Consider the following 22,225-nt stretch of genomic DNA (forward strand, 5'->3'; position numbering starts at 1 on the left):
GACACAGAGAGGGAAGTCCACTTCTTCAAGGCCTCACAGTAAGTGGCAGGACGGAGATTCCCACCAAGTTCTGCCTCACTCCGGAAACTGCTGCCCTGGGCCCTCCAAAGCCTGCCCCTCCCCAGTGCATATTTATTCCCCACTAGGCTGAGCGGTGCTGGAGGTCCCACTTCTTCCTGCTTCCCCAACCTCCAGCTCCAGACCCGCTCTTCCGTGATCTGTACCTCGAGGTGGTGAGCTGGCCGCTTGTTCTTCCTTTCACACATCCTTGCCTTTCATGTTTCCAGTCCTGGCCTTGCTCTAAACCCACCACTTCCCCTGTGCTGTGGGGCAGGGCAGCTCCGGGCAAGGGGGGCATGAAGGATGCAAGCAGCCTAGACAGCCTACCTACAGAGGGAGACGGAAACCAAGTCAGAGCATTGCTACATGTCAGAGGGGCCTTGGGTTCTCAAATAGGAGCAACGAAGAGCTACTCTGAAAGCAAAAAGGAATTAATTGAAACGGCAACCACAGAGGACTAGAGAACTAGGTTTGGAAAACCAGAGCCGGTCACGCCTCTGCTCCCAACACAGCAGCCTCCGGAAGCGGGATCAGGAAGACGCCACTTGTAGTGTTAGTCCCTGACTCAGAGTCTAGGGCAGGATACCTGATCTGTCAAACCTGGGTCCCAGGCCGGTCCTGGCTGCAGCGGAGGCTTTTCTGATGGGAAGTGGGTTGAAGACCCAGCAGGGGTAACACGGCACCGTCTCCAAGCACAGGAAGGTTAGACGCTGGGCAGCACCTCCAACAAAAAACATCCACTAGTCAGTCTCACCCAGTTAAAATGTTCGCATTCCCCCTTAAATTACAGATGAGGATGCCGAGTCCTGGACAAAGTGGCCAAGGCAAATCAATTTCATCTCCTGTGCCAACACCAATCAACTGCATTCCAACTGAATGGAGTGCCGTTCAGTGGGGATCTGGAGGCTTTGGCTGGAAGGAGGAGGGGAGCCATGGTTGTTATGCTGACCTACAGTGAGAGCCTCTTCCCACATAAGCCATTCAAACTCATGGCTGCTTGCTCTGGAAAGCCCGAGTCTATATGTCTCCTCTGGGCCACCCAGTTCATGCAGGACTAAACAGGTTAACACCATTTCCTGTACTGGGCATTCTCCCTTTGTAAGATGAGAACGTTAAAAGGTTTAGTAAGAGGCTGTAGGCGTATGGGTGTCCCCAAACCTACTGGTGGCATGAAACCCATCCAGAGGTTCTTCTGCCCCACCAAAGGCCTAAGTCACAACCTCCTAGAAACGAGGGATGAAAATCTCACAATATCTTGGTGTTTCTTAAGAAGCCAATCTTAAGTCAAACCAGTATTTGGGAACTCCAGTTCCCGAAGAGAGGCCTACCTTCTACAGACAGAGAAGGTTCCATCACCTTCCCACCAGCTAATGTCTACCAGAATCCAAGGATCTTTCAGCCTCAGAAACAGCTGGAATCTCTATCGGCATCCATCACACAACTTAGACAATATTGCAATTGTCACCTCTTTACCTTCTCTATACCGTAACCAGGTTCGTAAGAAGAACTCATCCTGTCCACGAGCACCTAGCAGGCTTTCAATTCATGACAACCTAGGATTATCCAAAGACACAATTACTGCCTCCACTAACTCCCAGTACAAAACAGAGTAGCCTTGAAAACGGCTTTCATCTGTTTGACAGTTGCCTTAGGAAAGTGCTGAATAGGAATGCTTTCCAAAACCTGGGTCAGATCATAATTCCAAGGTACTGGACTGCCAGAAATCCTGCCTGTATTTTGCCAAAAGGCTCAAGCTGGCTCAGGGTTTTTGGAGTCCCTGTACCCGATGCTGCCGGACGGCAAACCTTTCCTGTGGGACGTGCTCGACAGACAGCTAACAGGAAAAGAGCTTTGCAGCAAACATTCTCCTACGCACTTCCGTGAGCTCATTCAATTCTCATCACCTTATGTTGTTCTGTTACCTCCTTTTACACATGTAACAGACCTAGAAAGGAGGCACAGCTAGAATCTGAATCCACGCACTCATTTTTAAGCACTACATATTTTTCAATAGACAAGATCCTCTTTGGGTATTTTGAATTTGGCTTTATTTACACCAACATGGGCAGTTAAGACAAAGACTTAGATAAGGAATGGCGTATGGTCCCTGGAAGCCCAGAGGACCCAGAGATCTCTATTTGCACGAGTGATCTGCTTGGCTCCCTGCCCATGCATACTGCCTGCCCTTCCTGGCTGAAGCCACTTAATCCCATTTGTCATGTTACCGGCCCCACACATGCCCCCAGCAGCTGCGCTCTCAGCACATAAGCCGAAGGATCCCTTCCTCTTGTGCACATGAGCCCTGGACACGGTGCTGCTCTGACCTCCTATCGGATTCTAATCACTGGCTCTCTCACATCTGAATCCCCGCCAGGCTGGTCAGGACTGGCTGTCTGGAGGCCCCTCCTCTGGCCCATGCTGCCAGCAGATCCTCCTGACTCAGCAAGTACCCGAAATGAGCCATTACCATAGAAGGAACAATCTTTCCACCTTCTGTTTACGTACTGATCTCACGAGATCTCTGTAGACTGACTTCTACTCATAATGGAGGTCAACCACGGCACAACATATGGGCACAAGACCTCTGTGACCAGCAGGTACCTACAACCTTGGTGTAGGCAGACCGAACGAGAGTTAACAAAATGTACTATAAAGGAAATACAAAAGTGACATAATTATTTAATGACACAGGAAAGTAGCATGTTATGAAAAAAGCCGGTTCCAAGTTGGGGATAGAGAATGACTTCACTTCTGATAACAAAAATGTAAAAGCGTGTATACAAAACACTGGATGAGTACGTACTAAAATACTGACAGTATTTACTCCTGCTCTGGATTAAACACTCTTCCCTTTGTTTTTGTGTATTTTCTGAGACATGACTATGTCTGAAACAAAAAAGAGAAGCAAGTTACCAGATGTCTTACAGGAATAGTTATTAAAAGCCAGGAGTCCAGCGGTCAAGGCCTGAACCCCAGGGCAGCTCGAGCCATGGGGCCAAGGGGCCAGGGGTCGAGTCCAGATGCAGTATATCACTCTTCTTTTTTACTCCTGGGATGCTATTTTTATCAAGCTGTTTCTTCCACATTTGACGCTCTCAATGTGCTTATTTTATTAGTAGCCTATCACTATTACCTGGTGTAACAGCAAAATGACGCTAAGCAACTTTAGTTTCAAATTGATAAAAATCTAATAACCATTTTTATAGTTACAAGATGCACTGGAAATAAGACATAGGAAACACGCTGGAAATCAAGAGCTCTCGTCACAAAACCCCCGCCAGACTAAACCCATCTCTGCTGCTCTGACCTCTGTTCATTTCCAATTTTCATCACAAATCTGTGTTTTGTGGATCCGAAAGAGGCTATTTTTCTCAACAAGATGCTCTCTCTGCCTCCCTGATACTCTGCAGAGTCGGAAGGGCTCACCAAAATCCAAACCACCTGAAGCAGAGCCAAGTGAGGTCTATCACCACTCTGCCTTTTCGAAAAGGTTTTTGCTAAGTTATCAAATGGAGAATAGAAGAGTATTACACCTATACTGGTGTAAATGAGGCTCAAAGATCTGATTCCCTCTGCTCCCAACAAATGTTGGGAGGGCTGAGGGTGCTTTATTCAAACAACAGTGTCAAATAACCCAAACTTCTCACTCTTGAAAAAAAGAAGGGCAACAGCCACAGTTTTAAAATCTGGCCTATTTAAAAATCAATGCCACCTCTGACCTAAGGTGCTTCCTAGCCACAGCAGCATTTTCAGGGGACGTCAAGAACTATGGTTAAAGTCCAAGAAACAACCCAAAACAAACCCAAGTAAGTGGAGACAATTTTCTGCATCACTACCACCAGCACCTGTTCAGAGTATCAGGTCACTGCCCTTTCCAGCAGGTTGGTACAAAATCCATGCCGTGAAAATCCTCAGCCACCCGGAGGAAAAGGTACAAAAGGAATTATATTAAAACAGTGACAAACTTGGAGGAAAAAGAATTAAAATATTCCATCCAAAAGATCCTTTGTTTTGCCCTTGAGCAACCTAAAAAAATGAACTGTGTTTTATATCCCCAAGTAAGAGAGGTATTTCCTGGAAGCGATCAGTGCCCAGCGCTTGCAGCCCAAGTCCACGTATACTCCTGTTCGATCAGTCCCAATCCTGAAGCCACAAAAATTCCTCTGTTAGAGAAAGGGAAAAGTCCGTATCAGGACGAAGCTACTGAGGAAGAGAGGAAGGCGGGTCTTCAGTGGGAGAACTGCCTGCTGTCAGACGACTTCCTGCTGATGTGTTTGAAGATTCTGGACTTCTCGACCTTCCTGGCTTTCTGGTAGCCGAATCCGCCGCCGCCTCCTCTCTTCTTAAGCTTGCCGTCATTGCTGTTCACATCTAAAGGCGGATGTTAAGGAAATCAAGCAACGTGCAGATAACCAACTCCCACCTAACATCCACACAGAGGACGAACCAGCGTGTCCACTGCTCCTCTGCTGCCACACCCCCTCCCTGCACCATGAAAATGTCAACATAAGCCTATGTGACATTTCCAGGAAATCTGGAATGGCCCCTTGATGTGGCCTAAAATTAGCAGCTATGACTTTTAGGCCTAAGGTAATGGTCCTGTTAACTGTGTTCTCCACACAATGAAACCGAAGACAATTACTTCTAAGGAGTCCAGAGGTAAATTAGCAAGTTTACAAACCACCCTCGGGGTCAAAACAAATGACTTTCACCTCTGTTCTGACTGCATTCAGGAATGTTATAGCTGACTGAAGGAGTCCTTCCTTCCACATGATTCAGCAAGCATTCATCACGACGGACGTTCACGCACTGCCTACGATGAGGCCGGGGACCCCAAACCTTGTTGCCTCGGGAGTCCGTGCCAGAGCGTTAGCTGGCCTCACTCTAGCTGGTTGTTTCCTCCGCGGAAAACGCGATCAACCTCACAGAAGCAACTGGAGGGGTTTCCTTTGCCTTTTACCCTGAGTAGCACTTAGATTTTATTTTCTTTTGCTAATCTTGCAACTTCCTTGTATGAAATCCTTCAATGGCTCTAAGCGGATAAAAACTCTGAGGTCTCATCTCCTGTCTTCAGCTCCAGGACATGCTGGTCTCCAGAGACCTCAGATCTCATACAGGGAAGCCTCACAACCACCCAAGCCCTGCAATTTTACCCCTCTGCATTTCTCTCTGGCCTTCACTGTTGGCCAGTTAAACTCCTTTGTTTTTACAGGCCAAATCACAAGCTATCTTGTTTCTGGAATCCCCACTGTGACAACTAATCCCGGCCTACTTTGTGCTAGCCCTGACAAGGAGTGACCAGAATGCATTCCCGGGCTTCCAGACCTCAGGCGGAGCACATACCAAACCAAGTGCTAGGCCCGAATGCCCCTGTCAACCTTCTGTCCCTTAGTTCCTGGATGAATTCCTAACAACAAAGGATACTCAGATCAACGAAAGGAGGCACCTTGAAACCAAAGGACAGAGCAACCTGAGGCAAATTTAAGTTATTAACGTTAAAGATCTGTTTCAGAGAGTGAGAATCATATGCTCGAATGTAGGACTTATATGCTTCCTGGGCTGACTTATGAAGGAAGTAGTTCTTTTCAATCAATTTTTCAAGCTGAAAAGAAAAAAGAGACATCAGTGTCAATAATAATACAAAAGCAGACTTCCTATATATTATTAGAATAAAACCACTCTATAAAAAAACACATGTTCCAAAACATCTGCTCCAAGTTTCGTAATATGTGCAAAACCAGGATGGGGGACGAATAATCTCCAAGTTCTTGTAAGGTATGAACTGGAATGAGGCAGGGAACCCTGGAATGTGGTAACCAGCACAGCAAGAACCCTAGAAGAACACGGTTCAAACCACTGGTTTTATGGAAAGGGGAGACTCAGAGGACAACTACCAATGAAATACTATAAAGGCAGTGCCCCGGATAAGGCTACCTCTTACCCACAAAACAGAAACAAAACACAAAGCGTACCTGAGACTGAATGTCAGAAATTTTGGACCAGGAAAACTCAAATTCACTTAATGGAACCTAGAAAACAAAAGCATGAAGATTAGTCAACCAGGGTAGATCAACGTTGAGACTTTCAGACGAACAAGCAGTGCCAAGTGTCCCACGAAGAGCCAGGAAAAGCCGGAGCCGATGCAGCTGAGGAGGAAATGAAGAGAAGGACGGACAACCAGGCCTGTGCAGCAACCTCACCACAGCTGCTCCTCTGGTCTCCCGAAGCCAATGGGAAAGTCTTACCTTCCCTCTGCTAACTTCACATAAACTGTGTTGGGGAACCTTCCTGAAAAAAAGTCAAGGAACTGGACAGGGACAGTGGATCCATGAAGCCCTTTTCTACGTAAGGATCTCTGGATGCCCCACGAGGCAGCCCGATGCTTCCAGTCAAAAGGACCGCTGGCTCCTCCCTCCATGTCAGGAGAGCTGTCCTGGCCGCACGCTGTCCTCTGTGATGGCCGGAGGTGGTGATGACCACAAACTCCTACAGGAAGGATCTCTCACCAGCCGTCACTTACCAGATAACTGCAAAAATGGCAGACCTCCGAGTGCTAGAAAAATAGCTGCCCCGGTCCCACCCTGAGCCTGCAATCTTGCAGGGAGCACAGGTAAAGGATAAAACAGCTGGGTGAGCACAGGTGCTGTGGAACACGAACGCCAGGAGATCAGGGACGGCTTCCCAGAAGACAGCACAGCTCGCTGAAACCAGAGGCATTCTAGAGATCCAGGCAAAGAGCATTCCAGAGAAAAGGTGCAAGGGCCATTTCTGGAAACTGCACATATGTGCAGGATAGAGGAACATCCATCCACTGTGGCAGGACTGTGCCAAGGGGGGGCCAAATGTCAGGAGAAGGCCTGACTGGTGTGCACAAGACTGAGCAAAAAAGAGGCCATTCAGGATTCTAACGAATTCAGGTTTGGTGGATGGAATGAGGCCAGAGCCAGATTAGGGTGTGCTGCGGCTCAGGGTGACTGGACACTGTATAGCGAAAATAAAAACCGCTTTTCAAAGCAGAAGGAAGAAAGGCAACCAGCAGCAGCCACGACGGAGGGAGGGGAAGAAGGACAGTGGGTTTAGGGTCGAAGTTGTTGTTTTAGTGGGAGACCGGAGATGGTCACAGGAGAGACTGGAGGTAAAACAGAGTCAACGAACAGAAGACAGGAGGAGGAGGAAGAGGCAAGAGTGAATGGAGTCTGGGTGAAAACGAGGCTACGGCAGGGCAGCAGGTGGAGGCGACAGGTGTGACGCAGCTCAGAAGGGGCAGAGGTGGTTTCAAACAGGGCCCTAGGCAAAGGGATGGCGCCAGGAGACACGACAAGCACGGTGGATCAACAGAGGCCCAGGGCAGTGCCTGTTTCAGGCCAGCCCCGCATCACGGTCACCTGCCCAACCGCTCTAGCTGTTCCCACAGCAGCAGTGACTCCTGACACCTGAGACCCATCCAGAAATGGTGCTTAAGGCCATGGGCACTGGCACACAGCTCCTACCAAGAGGGATCTGTTCCCAGCTTAAGATTTTCCAAACTGGTATCTTTACCTTGGATTGCCTCAAGTAACGAAGGAAACCCAATTCTTCAGGGCGCAAAATGAGCAAGGCCTGCCCTCTTCCGTTCAGGCCTCTGGCTGTTCTTCCCACACGATGAATATATTCCTGTGGTGGAGAGAGAAGAACCTGAATTAATACACCAACTTCCACGGGAACCTGTTTTTCCAGGACCTGCACGTGGTGGACAGAAGCATGTCAGCACATCTGGATGAAAAGGTGCTCCTCCCCTGGGACTGTGCCGCACATCCCTTCCCCATGTCCCCAGCTTCCGCGTGCACCATCACCAGAGAGCTAACAGGGCAATGACCGAGGCTGACACTCACTGGTCCCTGGACATGATATTCACATTAACTCTACGATCTAAGAAAAAATGACTATTTTAATTTTTTCAAAATATTTATTTTTGAGAGAGACAGAGCATGAGCAGGGGAGGGGCAGAGAGAGAGGGAGACACAGAATCCGAAACAGGCTCCAGACTGTCAGTACAGAGCCTGACGCGGGGCTCAAACTCACGAGCAGCGAGATCATGACCTGAGCCAAAGTCAGACCCTTGACCAACTGAGCCACCCAGGTGCCTCCAAAAATGACTATTAATACTAAGTGTGCTTCATCTTCAAAATAACTTTTTGAACATGTTTTGATGCTACATGACGATTTACGTAATCTATCTCTTGTTGAAAGTATTTAACAAAACTTATTTTAATACATAAGCTACAAAATCTTCTCTATTTCTGGAAGCAAATTTTATTTCCTTCTAAAACCAGTTACTGCTCTTAACAGACCATTTCAAGGACATGAATTCCTGACTTCAGTCTCACTGAGGCCTCTCAAATCTTGCATATCCACTTTGGGTCAGCAAAAGCCCTAACCACCATCAGCATCAGAGAAATACTATAGTCAGTATACAATAAAAATAAAACATGCCTTGAGGGGCGCCTTGGTGGCTCAGTCAGTTAGGTGGCCCACTCTTGGTTTCAGCTCAGGTCATCATCTCACGGTTTGTGAGTCTGAGCCGAGTTGGGCTCCACACCCACAGTGCACACCCTGCTTGCAACTTTTCTCGTGTGCGTGCTCTCTCTCTAACTGAATAAATTTTTAAAAACACATGACCGGAGTAACAAAGGGGTAAACCTTTGAATATGAAATACAGTTACTTCTCAGGGAAACTGGGATGTTTATTCTTTAATGTACAGCCATTGTGGAGAAGCTCTGAGGATGCCAGTTACCTTGGGGTCATCTGGAGGGTCGTATTGCACAATCCAGTCGACTTCAGGGATATCCAGCCCTCTAGCCGCCACATCTGTACACAACAGTATCCCTGAATCTGCATTGCAGAACTGGAAGAACGTGGTTGTACGCTTATTCTGCTTCTGCCTTCCCTAGAATCGAATCAAAACATCCATTAGAGCTGGAAACTTGAGGCCATTTCTGGGAGGTCTGGAGGTACAACCCCCCCAAGCTGTGGAACTATTAACCTACATTTCAATTTCACTCTCTGGCCTGTATCCTATTTCCCTAAGTGGATGGTATCTCGTACCCCTCTGTGGTCCTCACACCTCTACACCCAGCAAAGCTCCCTCCACGTGGGATCGTTCCAGATTTAGAAAGAGCAATACTGCAAACCCCACAGTCCATATAACTTGGTAAGTGCAACTGTGCTAAATAAACTCATGATAATCACTTACGTGAATGGCCAAGACAGGCAAATCGATGTAGTTCAGCAACTCGTAGTGGTATTTCACGGACATACAGGATGAAAAGAAGACCATCAGTTTCTTCTTCCGGTTCTTCTTAAGGAATGTAAACAGGAGGAGGAATCTCTTTTCGGAGGGACAAACAACATATCCCTAGAAGTGGTCCAAGTGAACAGGTAAAAATATTCAGACGCTTGCGGCTTTATGAACCAATACGATTTGAGGGAGAGCACATATACACATCACATACTGCACCGTCATGCCTTACCCATAGCAATTACTATCTTCATTACAACAGAGCATTCCTAAAATGAGACTAATTTTAGTTCTTTTGGCTTCTTTTACTGGGTGCAATCACTAGATACTAAATACTTCTCTTACTTCTGAGATTGCAGACTTCTGCTTACCAACAGTTTGTGCAATCATGATACGGTAACATCTCTGCTCATTGGGAACCCTCAGAGCATATCAATGCTTCATTTTTAAAAAGGTCCTTAAAAGCAAGATCTCAAATAACCATATCTTAAGTACACTGTCCTAAACAACATAACAAGGCTGACTGAACGTTATTTCTTAAAATACACAGCCAACAAAAAGATCTTAAGCTAGATTATTTGAAATATTTTATTCATCAAATGACTCAATCTTAAGGTTCTATTTTTTTTTTATTAAAAAAATTTTTTTTTACTATTTATTTTTGAGACAGAGACAAAGCATGAGTGGGGGAGGGGCAGAGAGAAAGGGAGACACAGAATCGGAAGCAGGCTCCAGGCTCTGAGCTGTCAGCACAGAGCCCGACGTGGGGCTCGAACTCACGGACTGTGAGATCATGACCTGAGCCGAAGTCAGACGCTTAACCAAATGAGCCATCCAAGTGCCCCTTTATTAAAAATTTTTAATGTTTGTTTATTTTTGAGAGACAGATACAGAGCGCAAGAGGAGGAGGGCAGAGAGAGAGGGAGACACAGAAACCGGAGCAGGCTCCAGGCTCCATGCTGTCAGCACAGAGCCAATGCGGGGCTCAAACTCATGAACTGCAAGACCATGACCTGAGCCGAAGTCAGTGGCTTTATAGAGTGAGCTGCCCAGGTGCCCCTAAGGTTCTGTTTTTAATCCACCTCGTTTGGATCTGTCACCTCACTTCCAATTTTTCACAGCAGGGCTCCTGAAACCAGCCTCTCCATCTGCGAAGTCACCTTGCATCTTAGAGCAAAGTATTAATTGACAATCACTTTTTTTTTTAACTGCATGTGCAGTTGGTGGTGATTAATGTCTCCCATGTGGCAGGCAATATTTAAGAGGCAGAATAAAGAGAGCTGACCATATTATTCAGAGTTTAATATACTTGATAGATACCAGGAGAGCCAGCAATCCAATACCCAAGTTTACTATATTTGAAGTAAAAGCTCATTAATCCATCTGCTTTTGGGATGATCCTCCAAACAATATCAAGGGCACAGAGATGAGCCTTAAATGTAAGATACAGACAAAAAGTACCTGCTCAAGACCATCCACTGTTGCATTAGCTTTATCATCATCAACACCAACGTACAATGGCTCCTTTTTCAGAGAAATCCTTGCCAAGTCTTCAACTTTTCGAGTTTGTGTGGCGGAAAAGAGCATGGTCTGCCTGCGAGCTGAAACAGATACACGTAAAAATAACCCAAATGTTTCAGGGAATTTTTAGAACTGCCTCACAACTAGAAATGCTGGGGAGAACTATCAGGAATGTGACATGTGGCATCACTACAGATGTTAAGGGAATATCACGAACAACTGTATGTCCATGAATTTGACAACTTAGATAAAATGGAGAAATGGCTAAAGCTCACTTGAGAAGAAACAGAAAACCTATATAGTTTTGTAGTACCTATTACAGACATTACAGCCAAAATCATCACATAAAGGAAACTCTAACCCCAAATATCAGGTGAATCCTATCAAACATTTAAGGAAAAAATATTACCAATTCCTCCCAATCTCTCCAGGACTTGAAGAGTTTTTACTTCCCAATTCATTCTTTGAAGCCAGCCATTACCCTGATACCAAACCCAATAATGATTCATGAGCACAGATGCAAAATTTCCGAATAAAATTTTAGCAAAGATGAATGTAGCATATAAAAAGGATAGTGCATCATGACCAAGTGGTGATTACTCCAGGAATGCAGGGTGAGCTTCATGTTTAAAAAATACCAATACAATTTACTTTATTAACAAATTTAAAGAAAAAACATCTAATCATTTTATTATTTTTTTTAATGTTTATTTTTGAGAGAGAGAGACAGAAAGAGAGAGAGAGACACAAAACGCGAGTGGGGGAGAAGCAGAGGGGGAGGGAGACACAATGCAAAGCACGCTCCAGGCTCTGAGTCTGACACAGGGCTCGAACTCACAAACCATGAGATCATGACCTGAGCTGAAGTCGGTGCTCAACCGACTGAGCCACCCAGGCGCCCCAACATTTGATCATTTTGATAGCCACGGTAAAAGCATTTGATAAAATTTAACATCTATTTTTTTAACTTTATAAAAAATTTATTTTGAGGGAGAGAGAAAGCATAGCTGGGGAGGGGCAGAGAGAAGGAGAGACAATCCCAAGCAGGTTCCACGCCATCAGCGTAGAACCTGATGCAGGTCTTGAACTCAGACTGTGAGATCATGACCTAAGCTGAGATTAAGAGTCAGATGCTTAACCATGTGCCACCCAGGCGTACCATTAACATTTATTCCTTATGGTGATGTTACTGTTCTGTTTTATGCTGTTACTGCAATTTCATTTTCAATGGTTTGGAAGCCATTTTTGTGACGAAGAAATGCTCATACTGTACATTATCTGCAGCATGCCATTCTGGATTAATAAAAGTAGTTTAGTATGTGCAGATAAACAGAAAAAAATCTCAGCAAACCAGGAACAGAAGCAATCATCTTCATCCTCCATCTGGTAAAGGGTATCTACAAAAAAATCTACAGCTAACATCATACTTAACGGTCAAAGACTGAATGCTTTCTTCTCTATGATCAAGAGTAAGACAAAAGATGTCTACTCTTGCCACTTCTACTCAGTACTGTATTGGAGGTTCTAGCCAGTGCAATCAGGCGAGAAAAAAAATTAGGAATTTTATTTGCTTTTAAATTTATAGAGGGCACAATTGCTTATGTAGAAAATTTAGTGGGTAGCTTCATCTGGAGGGTCAAAATGAACAATCCAATTGAATATAGTTAATTACTTTGCGAGATACAGGACCAATACACAAAAATCAACTGCATTTGTGTATACAAGCCATGAACAAGTTCAAGTTGAAATTTTAATGAAATACTCAGGGGTAAATCTAATAAAAGACGTGAAAAAAATCTATGCACTGGAAACTCAAACACTATTGAGAGAAAATAAGGAGCAAATAAATGCAGGCAAACCTTATCAATGGGTTGAATGATTTAACAGTCTTCTACCAATGATCTGTATTTGGTACAGTATCCACCATGATCCCAGAGGTTTATGGGGTAGAAGTGGACAGACTGATTCTAAAATTTATACAGAAATGCCAAGGGGAGAATAGCCAAAAACAATTTTGAAAAAGAACAGAGTTGGGGTTAACACTACCTAGTTTCAAGACTTATTAGAGAACATGGAACCCACCTACTGCTGATGCGAATGTAAAATGGTACAAGCTAAACACGCACCAGCCACCCCGCTCCCAGGGGTGTGGTGTACTCATTCGATGGAATGCATCTCAAGAATGCAAGAAAGTACTGCCACATGCAACAGCTTGGATGAATCGCAAAAGAAACCTGACAAAAGAGTTTTACCGTATGATTCCATTCATAACTCTCTAGAAAATGCAAGCTGAGCTATAGTGACAAAAAGCAGATCAATGGTGACCTGGCAGAGAAGTGTGTGAGCAGCTGTTGGAAGCGGTGAGGGTGTTCCTTCTGAAGGGGGGGGGGGGATTATTACTAAGGCACACAGAGGACTTTTGTCCGTTATGGAGATGTTCACTGTAGCGATTGTGGTGATGGTTTCATAGGTGTAAACATGTCAAAACTCACCAAACTGAATCCTTAAAATATGTACAGACTGTATCAATTATACTTCAATAAAGCATTAAAAAACAAACCATGATAAATGGAATCACGGCCTTATTACAGATATAAGGAGTTTTAAATGTTACAAATACTATAACCGAGGTATGTGACACATTTGTGGCTACCTGGGAGATGTTCGGTTGGGTGAGAAAAAGAGATGGGGTGGTGGGGGCAGACGGGAGTGAAAAATACCTCAGAACTGTCTAACTTACGTTATAATCTCTAAAATGGCAAAACCACCGTATTAAGTTACTGCTAAGTCTGACGCTTGTCCTGTAAACTCTCTCTCCTCAGCACAACGACTGCACTTGGCTGTATTAAAATTCTGGCATTAGGAGGAACCCTCTCTTGCTCCCAACAACTACTTTGCAAACCCTCGCAGATATTACTGACTTACTTGGCAGAAGTTTAATAATTTGTTTTAATTCCTCTTCAAACCCAACATCCAAGATACGATCAGCCTCATCAATAACCAGACACTGGAGATTTTTATACATAAACCCTGGGGTGTTCTACCAAGACAAAGGCAAAGAAAAACGCGTTAGCCGTGAGGTTTATGTTTCACACAAGACAATGAGACAGGCGCCTCATCATAGTGTTGTCTCACCTGCATATGGTCCAGGAGACGGCCTGGTGTGGCCACAATGATGTTGATCCCATTACCAAGTTTCTGTGCTTCAGCGGATCTGTTGCTGCCACCCATTATCAATCCGTATGTGTGAACGTGGTGCGTCATCAGCTCCTTGAGAACGCCAAAAGTCTGCATGGCTAGTTCCCTAGTAGGTGAGAGAATAAGAACGCCTGTTCCTAAAAAGCAAAAAACCATATACGGTAAAAGTCGTACTGGAGGTACTGCCAGTAGTCAGTAACAATTATGATAAACTTCCAGTTAGATATTGGCAAAAACGATCAGATCAGAGACTCACCATTCCTAGGCATGAACTTTAACTTAACAATGAGTTCAACTGCAGGAATGAGAAATGCCAGAGTTTTACCACTGCCTGTTTTTGCAGCTGCTAGAAGATCCCTAAATATTAAAAACGGAAAGGAAGAGAGAGATATTTAGTCTCCCTATTGAATACCTACCACACACCATCACATTTTAGGCATTAAAGCTAGAACGTGAATAAGAAAAATAAAGTCCCTAGTTTCTTTACCACCAAAATCAATCACAAGTTAAATACCTGGGAAATAAGATTTGTGCTATAAAACAGAAATGAACTCTTTTTTTTTTTCAAACACCAGTAACTTAGACTTTAATGAAGCGTGGATGTATCACCCAACACAGTGCAAAATCCACAGAACATACTGCTATTTTCTTTCCAAACTACTAGCACTAAAATAGACAGCAACGCCCAAACATCAATCATCGTTAATCATACCTGCCTTCCAGAAGTGGTTGGATACTTTTATGCTGAATTTCAGTCATGTTTGTAAAACCCATTTCTTTTATTGCCCTCAGAGTGTTCTCACTGACAAGATCAGTAAGAGAAGCAAATGAAGTGTCCTCAAAAGCTCCTAAGCAAAAGACATTTTATCATTAGTAAATTTATCTTTTTAAGTAGTTAACAGTGCTACAGTTACATAATCAGTTTTGCTGTTTGAAGACATTTCTGGGTGGGAATCAAGCTTGGAAGAGCTTCTTCTAGTGAAAAAGACTAAACCCCAACCACTGCTGTGTAATACTAAGACAGAGACCCTTACTTTTGAAGTTTCTTCACTGCTGATGGCTGTGTGAAGTCCAGAAGCCACATCCTAACAACAGTAAAGGACGGAGGGGGGATGTAACTGAGGGACTTGTATGAAACGAAAATGCCAAGGATGGCGGTGGTTCAGAGGAAAATGAAATGTTTAAACAATCTGTTTAAAACGTGAAGGCATCCAGCGTAACAAAAATGGAGTGGAAAGTCAGTCAAAAGAGCTGTTAATCTCATTCCAAAAGGACAACTGAGAAGGTCAGCTATTGCCACACGCCATTTAGACAGAACCCACATGCAGTGGTGCTTCAGCAGGGGAAGGCATGGCATCAAAATCACCTGGAGTGCTCCCACCCCATACGTCTCCCTGCTTATTAGCCAGGTGCTGTTCAACCTTGCCACTGCTGACATTCTGGGCTGAGTACCACTTTGTCCCGAGGCTGTCCTCTGCATTATTGGATGTTCTGCAGCCTCCCTGACCTCTAGCCACTAAATGCCAGTAGCCTGTCTCCAGTTCTGAAAACCAAATGTGTTGATAGTCAACCTTGACGGTGTGCCTGGGACGGAGGAGGTTTATGGGATGCAGGACCTCGAATGCTACAACTGGTCAAGTTCTGGGTAAACCGGCACAGCCTGGTCACTGCCCTGGTTGAGAACCACTGCCATCATCTTTGCAATTTTGATTAAGCCAGCCTGGGGTTAGGCTTCAACATTTTAACAACTAAAAAACCCAAGCCAAACAACTCAACTAACCCCTAGACACTTCTGGTTTGGAGCAAGCGATTCTAGTCTCAACTCTCGACCTTCTAAAGAAAACAGAGGCCAGAGGACATTGTGCTGGCAAAAGGCCGACAATAACACGACTCTCATCCTTCCTTATTTGTAACTGGGCAGGTAGCAAACCTCTGATCGCCAGACTTCTGGGCCAATGGCTTTCCTACTGCAAAATGGAATGAGCTTTAGAAAACAACAAACCAGGGGTGCCTGGGTGGTTCAGTCAGTTAAGCATCTGACTTCGGCTCAGGTCATGATCTCACGGTCCAGGAGTTCGAGCCCCGACCGGGGCTCTGTGCTAACAGCTCAGAGCCTCGAGCCTGCTTCGTATTCTGTGTCTCCCTCTCTCTCTCTGCCCCTCCTCTGGTTGCACTCTGTCTCTCTCTCTCAAAAATAAATAAAACATTAAAAAAAAAAAGCAAAAAAAAAACACCAAAGGAACAAAAAACCCCAGAAGCTGTTTCTGTGCACATCAAAATATTTAGTGTCAGGAATGCAAGTAAACGAAGAACTAAAGCGCACAGTGTGCAAGATACAGCAGTAGCTGGCTGACAAGTATTTCTTGTCAATACTCACTTTTTCTAGGTAAATTAAAAGTCACAACTGAAATTTCAAATGCTCTAATTCAGAAAGGCATGGCATTTTTCAGGTCTCTCTGGACATCTGTGAAGTTACCTGTCAGTCCCAGGGGTAGGCTGGGCACCTCAGCGTCTTCTTCCTGATCATCCGGCTTCTCCACATGGTCTTCTGTCTCTTCAGGCGCTTGTACATCTTCCTCAGACTCCCCCTTGTCTTCGGTTTTTGCTTTTTTGGTATCTTTGGTTTTAAAGGATAACCGCCCCCCCCGAATTTTTGTTAAAATAAAAATAGCAAATAGGATCACAAAATAAAAAGACATGTAATGCAAAGAGACATGTTCTTGAAAGCTTAATACATTTCCAGTTTTAATTCGCTAAGAATGTCTCTCCTTCATGATTTTCTTTGATTTAAAAACACAGGGGACAATGCAGATTTTCCAACAAAACTATTTTTTAGGCTGGGGCGCCGGGGTGGCTCAGTCGGTTGAGCATCCAACTTCGGCTCAGGCCATGATCTCGCGGTTCATGGGTTTGAGCCCCACGTCAGTCTCTGTGCTGACAGCTTAGAGCCTGGAACCTGCTTCAGATTCTGTCTCCTCTATCTACACTTCCCCACTTGTGTTCTGTCTCTCCCTGTCTCTCAAAAATAAATAAATGTAAAAAAATAAAAAAATAAATAAAAATACAAAACCCCCCCCCACTATTTTTTAGGCCTATTACAGCACCTTAAATGACCAAGACATTTTTGACAAGTTGAACAACTCAAGTATATTAATCACATCAAGTTCCATATATTTCACTGAGGGAAATAAGGGCTGTGATTAATGTTTCGTTATTTCAAACGCTTTTAAAAGCCCTGATTTTCCCTTGTGCCATTAAACAGAAATCTTCTATAAAAGCTAACTTTGGCTTAAAGACGAGCAGAAACCCCAAAGTCTCTTCAGGTTACTACAGAGAGTGCAGAGCAAGAACAATCCACTTAGTTGGGGGACAGAAACTGGCAGCTCCTTGAAATGAAGTGGCCAAGGGAAGAAGGGTTAAAGCCTACTGGCATTTCACTTCTACATACACCTTTCATATAGGGTCCCCAACTACCCCTCCAGCCTCACCCCCCATCACACTCTTCAATGGTCCACTCTGGGTCAAATGGGTTAACTACCATGCCGGGCTTTTACAAATGTACGGTAGCTAGTTATGCTAGTTAGAACAGAATTGACCTGGACCAGAACTCAGGACGTTTTGTGGTCCAGGACTGGCCTCTTCCTTGCACCTGACCACCACCCTTCTGGGAAATGGTCAACCCATGGGCAGTGTGAGGACAGGTACACCATGTCTGGAAAACCACACAACTCCTTTCAAAAGCTATCTTCTTTTTTAACATTTATTCATTTTTGAGAGAGAGAATGTGAGCACGGGAGGGGCAGAGAGAGAGAGAGAGAGAGAGACAGACAGACAGACAGACACACAGATTCTGAAGCAGGCTCCAGGCTCTGAGCTGTCAGCCCAGAGCCTGTGTGGGGCTTGAACCCACAAACCGTGAGATCGTGACCTGAGGTGAAGTTGGATGCTTCACTAACCGAGCCACCCAGGCATCCCTGCTCTTGTCACCTTTAAATAAGACACTTATCCGATGCTGTATGTAATTCCAAATTTTATTTTTGGGTAACTGATTTAAGAATTTTTATTCACAAACTCATTTTTTAAAAAAATTTTAACGTTTACTTATTTTTTGGGAGAGAGAGTGAGAGAGTGAGCAGTGGAGGACAGAGAGAGGGAGACACAGAATCTGAAGCAGGCTCCAAGCTCTGAGCTGTCAGCACAGAGCCCGATGCAGGGCTCGAACCTACAAACTGAGATCATGACCTGAGCTCATGTTGGACGCTTAACTGACTGAGCCACCCAAGTGCCCCTATAAAGCTCCTTTCTAAAGCTCCTTTATTTCAAGGACGTCTGGGTGGCTCAGTCGGTTAAATATCTGACTCTTGATTTTGGCTCCGGTCATGATCTCATGGTTTGTGAGATCAAGCCCTGCATTAACAGCAATGAGGGTGCTTGGGATTCTCTCTCTGCGCTTCTTCACTCATCACACTCTTTCTCTCTCTCAAAATAAATAAACTTAAAAAAATAAATGAAACCTTTATTTCAGTTAAGATAGATGAAGAGAATGTTCTAACCCAGTGCTGACAAAACTTTTTCTATAAAGACCCAGAGAGTAAAGACTTTAGGTTTTGCACGCCCTATGGTTTCGGTCACCATAGAAACGAAGTAAACAAATGGGAATGGCGATGTTCCAATAAAGCTTTATTTCCAAAAGTAGGCAGAAGGCTGAATAGCTTGCTGACACCTGTTATAGTCTCCCTTGAAATCTCTGCTTGCTCATATCTCAATTAAAATGGCTATTCTTCAGGGTGCCTGGGTAGCTCAGTCAGTTAAGCATCTGACTTCGGCTCAGGTCATGATCCCATGGGTTATGAGTTTCAGCCTTGAGCTGGGCTCCTACTTCAGATTCTGTGTCTCTGACTCTCTTCCCCTCTCCTGTTCATGCTGTCTCTCTCTCAAAAATAAACGTTAAAATAAAAAAGCCTATTGTTCATGTAAGCTATTCGAATATAATCACCTTCCAAGAGAAATTGGCCTCCCCTTTATCCTGGCCATTCCACTCACTTCGAAATGAACGTGCCATTTATACAGAAGTTACCTGCTGGTTTGATACATTCTGCATATCCAAAACGTCAGTAAGTCTCCTTTCAAGAGGAGGAATTTATAATAGAAAAAAAACTGACAAAAAAATTCTTCTTATTTTAAAAGAATCGTTAGTGCAAAGTCCATTGATAATAAAGGCCCAAGAAGATAGTGTGTACTAGCCCAGATTTCTTAGTGTAATTCCACAATCCTGTTTGCAGATAGGTAATAAACCTAAAATACCATGCCCTAATATGGTCTGTTTAAAAGCCCAGCCAACTGTCAAAATGAGCAGGTTTCTAGAATTCAAGGAAGGCTTGTATTTAAGCGCGAGGTTTTCTTCAGTGGTAAGGGAATGTAAAAGCACACCACTTTCCAGTAATAAAAATAAAAATGTCATCCCCCGCACACTATTTCCTTTTGCTACCAGGTTAGCTTCTGGTATGCTAGTGAGTATGGGGATTCTTGCATGGTGTAGGAATATAGTAATAATAACAGAACCAAGGTACAATGGTGACCGTGCAAACTATATGGATGCCTGAAATTGAAAGAAACTGAAGTACTCACCAGGCCCAGCATCACCCACTATTTTCCTCTTTTTCTTCTTCTTTTTCTTTTTTGATTCTGAGTTGGGAGGCTGTGTGGCTGCTTCTCCATTGATTATTACGGTAGATTTCTTTTTTTTTTTTTTTTTAACTTGCACGTTTTCCACTGTTTCTTTAGCCACCTCTCCATTCCGGGCTTCTGACAAGTCCACATTCACAGACCGTTTTAGAGATTTTTTAACCTTCCCACTTCCCATTGTTTCCTCAGACAGTTTCTGATAGGCTCCATTCTGCGTTTCTGAGAGGCTCACATCTGAGGCCCCTGTTTAAAAAGGGGAGGCTTCCTTAAAAATGTTGGAATTGTAAGTAAGAAACTCCACAGTGTCCATGACTGAAATGGTTTAGCTTTCATTTCCCTTTCGCGTACACTATTAAAACCACTTATAATTTATGGCGTTCTACAACAGAACAATTTCCTTTAATGAAAAATGCTGGAAGAGGGAAAGCTACATTGATTTCTTAACTTCAAAAAAAACCCACATCTCTGTCCTTAAGGAGTTAAGAATCTAGGACAGCAAAACTTCAATGAGGTTAAAGATTTAAACGGATGGGGTCAGCAACTGTAGTTACAAACACACATTTTAATGTGAGATAAATATATGGCTAATGGATGTACCAGAAAACACTAACAGCTATTCACACAACTACTGCTTCTCATATAACTTTAAAACATTCAACTTTAACTCTCCTAGGTAGCAGTGAATTGAAAATTCTGTTAATAGGACCACTTACTTATCATATATAAATGCCTGGGGATGCCTTTTAAAAAGTTTCCCTGTTTACATACAATAAAAAAAATAACATGGCCTTTTATACTTTAATTGCTACCTTTAAATACCAAGAAACAGTAGAGCTGTATTATTCTGTATGAATCAGAAACACAAGGGAACTTCAAACCATGATTTCTAAAACCCACAAACCTGTCCTCTTCTACTCTCTGCTGAAATCCAAGCAGAGTAAGGAACCACCCACCGCCTGGGATTGATAGGTTATACAGGACCCAACATTGCCCTGGGGGTGGGGGAGTTGATAAGTTATATATGATCCAAAAAAGGTTACTCTAACTTCAAGATTTGTGGTTCATTGTTAGGAACTTAGGCCTGCAAATGAAGAGGGGAAGAAAGGTGACTGACATTCAGGTTAACAGCCTTTTCAGGCAAGTCTTTACTAAGGATGCAAATACCTGGCAGCGCTTCAGGAATTCACAACCTAAAGTTAGGACAACCACTGGACACGGGCAGACGCACTTCTAGAGCTGCAAACAGGATGTGCTCCAGGAGTCGAGAGTGGAGGTGGGTGGGAGAAAGCAATGTTATCAGGAAAGCTGTGATAAGACACTGACCTTGTTTTGAAGCGTTGCAGGCAGTAAACAGATGTGGAAGGAAGGTGCGTGGAGATGAGAAAGTTTCAGGAGTCCGATTCGAAATGGGGGCGGGGGGGAGGTTGGGGATGAGGTGGGAGGCGAAGGTGGGGAGGGAGTCGGAATGAGGGAGATGTAAAACAAGCTGGTTTAGCAGGACGCCCGGGTGGAAGCCTGGTTAGGAACTCAGGCGGCCTGCTCCTGATCTGACTCTGTAAGGAAACCCTGAAGCTCAGAAAGATCCGGGGCAGATCCAGGGCACGGGATGAGCGGCACCCGCGCGGAACCAACTGGAGACCTCGCCAGGTTGCCTATTCCTCTCGACAAGCACACGTGCTCAGGGGAGGCGGCCGCTCCACCTCCGGGCCGCAGGGGTTCTCAGGTGTGGGCCCCCGCAGCAACCGCGCCCCCTGCCCCCAGTCCCCGCGCATCTCACCCTGGACCTTTAAGTTTCGCTGGCGCAATTTGAGGTTCCGTTTATCGATCTTCTTGCGCAGGAGTTTCATGGGTAGATGCGACATGTTGTCGGCGAAGCGACTCCACTGCGGCGCCACAGCTCGGCTACCCGGGTTGACGTTACTTCCTCCCCGGTAGCACGTGCGCACCCTGGCGGACCGGAAATACGCCACTGAGAACCCTTGAACACTGCAGAGCGGAAAAAAAAATGCATCTGGAGAGGAAGTGCTTCCGGCGCGTATGCAACCGGGAGCCAGGGGCAGCTCTCTGCAGCGCCCTCTCGAGGAGCGGAGGTCCATCCCAGGTTCATGTTGTGTCTGAGCTGGCAGAGCATTTTAGGGCCATTGCGGGTCCTGGGAGCGTTAGCTTCCACAAAGGATACTGAAGAAACAAGGACGAGCAGCGGGCCTTCTTGAGTCTCCAATTTTAGGTGCTTGTCCTCTTTGTATCCTGGACTATTTGGAAAATTGAATAAAATCTAAATACATAAATTTCGTCCATACGTTGTGAAAGAAGTTTCCAAAGCTAAGCATTGTTAAGAGAGTCATTAAAAATAGGGTTTTGGAGGATGCTGAGAAGCTGCCTTATGCATGTCTCCTGTTTCAATTCTTGGAACACCATGAACTCTTGGCTTTTGTCAACTGCAACTGGGACATAGTCTTCTACGTTGGACTGAAATAGAGATA

The 22,225-nt window shown here is 44.6% G+C and overlaps 1 protein-coding gene across 1 annotated transcript; it reads right to left on the bottom strand.

The window, feature by feature from the left end:
- Window positions 1-2,719: 2,719 nt before the first annotated feature.
- On the bottom strand, window positions 2,720-21,694 carry DDX18 (DEAD-box helicase 18). The gene is made up of 14 exons (XM_015062530.3): window positions 21,520-21,694; window positions 19,686-19,985; window positions 16,534-16,674; window positions 14,770-14,905; window positions 14,314-14,414; window positions 13,995-14,194; window positions 13,785-13,899; window positions 10,800-10,939; window positions 9,294-9,455; window positions 8,835-8,987; window positions 7,600-7,713; window positions 6,033-6,089; window positions 5,485-5,662; window positions 2,720-4,431 (listed from the first exon to the last, which is right to left on the bottom strand). Exons 1-14 carry the CDS (start codon window positions 21,602-21,604, stop codon window positions 4,289-4,291), a joined length of 2,025 nt encoding a protein of 674 aa, XP_014918016.3. The 5' UTR covers window positions 21,605-21,694; the 3' UTR covers window positions 2,720-4,288.
- Window positions 21,695-22,225: the final 531 nt, after the last annotated feature.

Source organism: Acinonyx jubatus, chromosome C1 (genome assembly GCF_027475565.1).
Source record: "Acinonyx jubatus isolate Ajub_Pintada_27869175 chromosome C1, VMU_Ajub_asm_v1.0, whole genome shotgun sequence".
Taxonomy (NCBI): domain Eukaryota; kingdom Metazoa; phylum Chordata; class Mammalia; order Carnivora; family Felidae; genus Acinonyx; species Acinonyx jubatus.